Source organism: Musca domestica, unplaced genomic scaffold, assembly GCF_030504385.1.
Source record: "Musca domestica strain aabys unplaced genomic scaffold, Musca_domestica.polishedcontigs.V.1.1 5, whole genome shotgun sequence".
NCBI lineage: Eukaryota > Metazoa > Arthropoda > Insecta > Diptera > Muscidae > Musca > Musca domestica.
This window is the reverse complement of record NW_026712346.1, coordinates 20,737,779-20,744,659: the sequence shown is the minus strand read 5'-3', so window position 1 is coordinate 20,744,659 and position 6,881 is coordinate 20,737,779. Positions and strand designations below refer to the sequence as shown.

The 6,881-nt window shown below is 42.8% G+C and overlaps 1 protein-coding gene across 1 annotated transcript; it reads right to left on the bottom strand.

The window, feature by feature from the left end:
• Positions 1–4,708: 4,708 nt before the first annotated feature.
• LOC131804962 (uncharacterized) lies at positions 4,709–6,465 on the bottom strand. Its single transcript, XM_059128197.1, has one exon. The coding sequence runs from the start codon at positions 5,981–5,983 to the stop codon at positions 4,709–4,711; it is 1,275 nt and encodes a 424-aa protein (XP_058984180.1). The 5' UTR covers positions 5,984–6,465.
• Positions 6,466–6,881: the final 416 nt, after the last annotated feature.

Genomic DNA, 6,881 nt, shown 5'->3' with positions numbered 1-6,881 from the left:
AACAAAAACAGAAACACAGCCTTGAGGCTATGCCCGCTTCCTGCCAAATTTGCATGCAACAAGTTTTAATTTATTCAATATTTATCCTCATTTTAAAATCTGTTAAACAGCGGGAAAAATTTGGGTAATACCTGGACTTTTTTTCAAAAAAAAATATAGTCTGAACAGTTCTATCCTTTAAAAACTGACGAATTGCATTAATGTGCGTCTCGCAATTTACGCGTCTTCAAATCATTGATTTTGAAAATATTCTGCTTTTATTTTTCTAAACAACATATACACATGGTACAATGAATTCAAGGTAGGGCAGAACTACCATATGATTTAAATGTTTTTTATTTTTCTAGCTTAATATGTCAACTTCATTTGCTTATGTGTGTGTCTTCTTTTCAATAATAAAAAATTGTTCAGAAAATATTCAAATTCGGGTGTTTTCAAAATGCTTATTGCAATGAATGCATCGACAAAATCTACAGTTTTTGTCGCGAAATAAACCATAAGAGATATATAGAACATGATATTGAAAAGAAATTTTGACCATTCATTCAGTTTTCGCGGTTTTAAATTATTGTTACGTTCTTGGATTTTACTTAATCCCGTGCAGACGTTGTTTTATTTCCCAATACAGCTCGTACCAAATAAAACGCGGGTTCTTTCGGATTACGATTATTACAATGATTTTATTCACACAACTTTACTTTGCACTTTACTTTACTCGACGGTTTCAATTCGCGATCTGATTCACAACTGACTAACTGCCTTTCCATTTCCCCTATTTATATGGGCCTCGCCTGTCGCTACAGAAGTTTCTAGACGATCTGGTAACGCCTAGATTACGAACAATCTACCAATGCAACGGACACATACAAACTTACATTGAGTGAACAATAACAACAACACATACAAACTTACATTGAGTGAACAATAACAACAACACATACACAGGCGAGGGGGTAACAAAGAAAGAGGAATTAAGCGATCATCAATGATGACGTTTAACAAGAATTGTACGTCAGCAACAAAATAGAAAATGAAAGAGGAAATGGAAGGATGTAGAAAAATCTATACAGAAAATCTATAGTTGTTGTTGTGAAGTTATTCAAATAAACTGCGTAGTAGAAATTTACGTTACAATTCAAATTCTTAAATTAACGGAATTCATCTAAATTAACTTAAATCTAAAGTTATATTCGTAACATTGCCCCCCGCTTAAGCCTGTTCGTCCCGAATAGGCACAGTTCCCGTTCCGTAGGGGGTCAGCCGCTCCAAATGTACAACTTTCATCTTCGACCTGGGACTGTCGCTCCTCTGGATGCGATAAACGACGTCATTTATTTTCGTGACAATCTTGTAGGGTCCTTCCCAGTGCGTTTGTAATTTGGGGCATAGTCCTTTTTTTCGTTGTGGGTTGAACAATAGTACCAGTTGCCCTTCTTGAAACCCATCGGTATTTGCCACTCGATCGTGCCTTGCCTTCATGCGGTTGCTAACCATTTTTATTCGATGTCGGACTGCATCGTGGACTTTACTAAAAGAGTTTTGACTGTCTTCATCTTGGTTCACATCGTTGTTTGGGGTAGCACCGAATATCAAATCGCCAGGTAGCTTTAATTCATTTCCGAACAGAACTTTGGCTGGGGTCCGGGATGTGGAATCATGAATGGCTGATCTATAAGCCAGTAAAAACTTGGGAATATGCTCATCCCAGTCTCGTTGGCCACTGTCCACCACTTTCCGTAGATGTTCTTCCGGGGTGCGATTGAATCTTTCCACCATGCCATCTGATTGTGGATGTAGGGGCGTCGTTCTGGTTTTCTTGATTCCGTAGCAGTCACACATTTCCTTGAAGATCGCTGATTCAAAATTCCTCCCTTGATCGGAATGAACCTCAGATGGAACACCATAGCGACAAATCCAATTTCTGCTGAACACATCCACAATTGTCCTGGCTTCTTGATTTGGGATAGCATAAACCTCTGGCCATTTACTGAAGTAATCCATGACCACTAAGACATACCGGTTCCCAGAGTCGCTTGTTGGGAACGGTCCAGCTACATCCATTGCTGCATGTAGCCTCGACTCTTCCGTGTTGGACCTTTAGCTCTTATGCACCTTTCACAATTGGCGATCCAGTCGGCAATGGATTTTTGACAGCCGACCCAGTAGAATCTCTGCTTTACCTTTTCAGCGGTTTTTGCTATGCCAAGATGTCCTCCACTTGGCCCATCGTGAAACTCCGACAAGACATCTCTTATTTTGGAGTCTGGGACGACGATCAAGTTCCGGTGAGATTTACCGTCCTCACTTTCCCATTTGCGATATAGGCAACCATCTATTATAAGTAGACTGTCCCACTGGGCCCAATAGGATTTTAAAAGAGGGCTTTCGGAGGTAATTTCTTTGCGACTAGGTCGTTTGCCCGTTTCTATGGCCGAAATTACTTTGCCCAGAATGGGATCTCTTCGTTGTTCCGTCGACCAATCTTCACCCGACTCAAATTGCAATAGTCGGACATCAACGATATTCTCTTTATTCTCAACCTTTGAGCAGTGCTTGCATTCTACTTTGCATGGCCGACGAGACAGGGCATCAGCATTACCGTGTTTTCCGCCTTTTCTGTGCTCGATTCTGAAGTCATAACTCTGGAGCCTCTCGATCCAACGGGCTAATTGACCTTCCGGATTCTTAAACTGCAGCAACCATTGGAGAGCAGCGTGGTCGGTCCTCAGCAGGAAATGCTGGCCATATAGGTATTTGTGGAAGTGTTTAACGCACTCAAGGACAGCAAGCAGCTCTCTCCTCGTCACACAGTAATTCCTCTCAGGTTTCGACAATGTCCGGCTGTAGTACCCGATGACTTTTTCCTGTCCGTCGATTTCCTGGGAAAGGACGCCACCGATGCCGCACGCACTTGCGTCTGTGTCCAGGACAAACTTGCCGCCAGGTATAGGGTATGCCAAAATGGGGGCTCTGCATAGCATGTCTTTGAGCTTTCTGAATGCCTCCTCCTGGTCGTTGCCCCACTGAAACCTCTGGCCTTTTTGCGTCAAACGGTGTAGACAGGCGGCGATGTTGGCAAAATTTTGGACAAATCGACGGTAGTATGTGCAGAGACCCAGAAAGCTTCGCAGCTCATGGAGATTTCGGGGCTGCGGCCAATCTCTGACGGCTTGAATTTTCTCCTTATCCGTCGATATGCCCTCCGGCGTCACGTGGTGCCCCAGGAACTTCACCTCTCGTTGGAAGAGACTGCACTTCTTTGGGTTCAGCTTGAGGCCTGAAGACGAAAGCTGCTGTAGAACATCCTTTAAGTTCTTGATGTGTTCGTCGAAGTTGCGTCCCATGACTATGATGTCATCCAGGTATATGAGGCACGACTTCCACTGCAGCCCTTTTAACACACGCTCCATCAGCCTTTCAAATGTAGCCGGGGCGTTGCAGAATCCGAATGCTGTTTTCTCCTTATCTTTCTCGGCGATCTCTACTTGCCAGTACCCACTCTGCAGGTCGAGGGTGGAGAACCATGACGTCACGGCTAATGTGTCCAATGTGTCGTCGATTCTTGGGAGCGGATAGCTGTCTTTCTTGGTGACATCATTCAACTTTCTGTAGTCCACACAAAATCGGGTGCTTCCGTCTTTCTTCTTGACCAAGACCACTGGGGAGCACCATGGACTTGATGATGGTTCTATTACACCACTCTTTTCCATTTCACTTATCAGCTTCTGAACCTCGTCACTTTTTGCCAGGGGAACACTTCTTGGAGGCTGTTTAATGGGTCTCGCGTCTGCTGTATTGATTTCATGCTTCACCACTGATGTTCTTCCTTGGTGCTCTTTTGTCAACGCAAAGGTAGAGGCATATTTCCATAATAGCTGCTTAGCCTTGTTCCTCTCGGAAGGTGATAATTGGTGTGTCCACTCTTTTATGTAGCCGTCGAGGTGCTTCTTCTCCATGGCAGCTGGCTTTTCGGTGCTAGTTTCCAAATTAACTACAGCTTCAGCTGGTGTGCATTGTCCAACATCGGAAAATTGGCAAATTTGCTCTTGCTTGTTTGACAGGTTCAAAACTCTAACAGGAATTAATCCGTCCTTGTTGCTTTTCACCAGGGCATTCGCTATTAGGATGTTACTGTTTCTGTTTTCTGCTGGTTCCACCACCCACAACTTCTCGGCTCCACAATCTCCATTCATTGGTACCCATATTATTGCTTCGGCACAGGGCGGTATTATCTCTGGATGGTCCGTGGTCAGACGTCTAATGGGTGTACTTTCATCGTAGCCCACGTTTAACGGAATTTCGACGTTAGACCAGGTCATCACACGTTCTTTCATATCCAGATTGATACCAAAGGCAATCATAAAATCTGCGCCTATTATCACTTCGTCTACGATATCGGCAACTATAAACTCGTAATTCTCCGATTTATTGGCAATAGTTAGTCTCAGGGTAATCTTGCCGTGTACTGCCGCGGGCTCCCCCGTTGCTGTGCGCAGTCTGACTCCATTAAGTTGCGTTATTTTTCCCTTTACCAGATCTGATCTTACGATGGACTTTGATGCGCCAGTATCTAACGTCAGAACTCGCTTATCACCATTGATGTACCCAGTTGTTGTTAGGTTGTGACTTTCCTGTTGTACTATTGCTATGGAGATTGTGGGGCCATCGTCGATGGGAGCCAGTTCATGCCCCGCTGGACTGGCTCGATTTAGTTTAACTGTGACTCATTGGTGGACTGTTGGGCCATTCTTCTACCATCTTTCGTTGGAGGTGGTGACGATGACCTGGATCGTTTGCGCTTAGCTCTGCATTCGCGCACAATATGACCTGCTTTATCGCAGTTGTAGCATCTAACCCTGGGCTTAGTCATCCCAACTAACTTTGTCTCTTCTATTACCCGCCTCATGGCGTCTTCGATCGAGTTAACGAGAGATTTGGGTTCGCAACCTTCGGTCTCCAGTTGGCGAATCTTGTGGGTCTGGGGCTTAACAACTATTCTTGCCGTCTCTTGGGCAAGGGCAAATGACACCGTTTCGGAAAATGATGCTTTTGGTGACGCATATGTTGCATACTTAATCTCAGGGTCACGTATGCCATTCACAAAGGTTTCGATTTTCATACGGTCCAGCAATGGGTGATCCTCTCCTGGATACGTCATTAGCACCAAACGTTCCACATCAGCTGCAAAGTCTAGTAACGTCTCGTTTGCCCTCTGTACTCTTCCCCTTAATTCCATAAGGTAGATGTTTCGTTTATGTTCGCCACCGTACTTACGTTCCAGTGCAGCAATAACATCTTCATAGTTGTTTCTAGAAGCGACAGGAATACTCTGTATAACATCAGCAGCACTGCCCTTCAATGCCAGAAGTAGTGCAACCGCTTTGTCGCTGTCGTTCCACGAATTTCTAGAAGCCACTGTCTCGAACTGTAACTTGAAAACATTGAATGGCGTAGAGCCGTCGAATACAGGAGGTTTGATTTTTAGTGTGTTATCAGGAACTCGCACCGGACCACCTTTGATTTCCAGTTCCGAAATTTTCTTCTCCAGATTTGTAACCCTATGGTCGTGGGACAGAAATTTCTCGTCAACCGACTGCACTTTCTTATCCAACTCTTTAATTTGGACCTCCACGGTTTCCATTCTCCTTCCAATAACTTCTGTAATGTACTCGAGTTTCTCGTTCGTTATTCTCGAATTTTCTTCGAACCTTCTGAAATTTTCCTCAAACATTTTGGCTAGCATTTCTCTGAAATCGTCACCCCTGGCAGCTACTGACGAGACTTCCCCACCGTTGGATTCGCCCATTTCCGATAAATCCACTTCATCCTTACTGTCAAACTCATATGTATCGATGTTCATACCACGGCGCTCGAACTCATCCAACAGACGTTTTTGTAGTTCAGCCTTGTTGCCAGTAGAGGACAATTCCAATTTATTAAGTTCCTTCTTCAAGTCTTCCACTCGTAGATCCTTAAACTTCATCGTAGTATTATCGTAATCTCACTTCCGACACCAATTGTTACGTTCTTGGATTTTACTTAATCCCGTGCAGACGTTGTTTTATTTCCCAATACAGCTCGTACCAAATAAACGCGGGTTCTTTCGGATTACGATTATTACAATGATTTTATTCACACAACTTTACTTTGCACTTTACTTTACTCGACGGTTTCAATTCGCGATCTGATTCACAACTGACTAACTGCCTTTCCATTTCCCCTATTTATATGGGCCTCGCCTGTCGCTACAGAAGTTTCTAGACGATCTGGTAACGCCTAGATTACGAACAATCTACCAATGCAACGGACACATACAAACTTACATTGAGTGAACAATAACAACAACACATACACAGGCGAGGGGGTAACAAAGAAAGAGGAATTAAGCGATCATCAATGATGACGTTTAACAAGAATTGTACGTCAGCAACAAAATAGAAAATGAAAGAGGAAATGGAAGGATGTAGAAAAATCTATACAGAAAATCTATAGTTGTTGTTGTGAAGTTATTCAAATAAACTGCGTAGTAGAAATTTACGTTACAATTCAAATTCTTAAATTAACGGAATTCATCTAAATTAACTTAAATCTAAAGTTATATTCGTAACATTATTTATTCAAAATCAATGCAACATGCTTTTTTATTGTTTTGATATTGATTCTGACATTACAAGCCAAACAAGTAGACCTCTATACTTGCAATTTTTTCAAAGTTGACCTACCTTCTCTTCGTTGTACCATGGTACAATGAATACAAGGTAGGTCAACTTTGAAAAAATTGCAAGTATTGAGGTCTACCTGTTTGGCTTGTAATGTCAGAATTACAAACAAGTTGTTTGCTTTTTTATTGTTTTGATATTAATTCTGACATTACAAGCCAA

Coding starts and splice junctions, on each gene's coding strand:
- LOC131804962 (XM_059128197.1), bottom strand. CDS start 5,983: ATGAAGTTTAAGGATCTACGAGTGGAAGACTTGAAGAAGGAACTTAAT.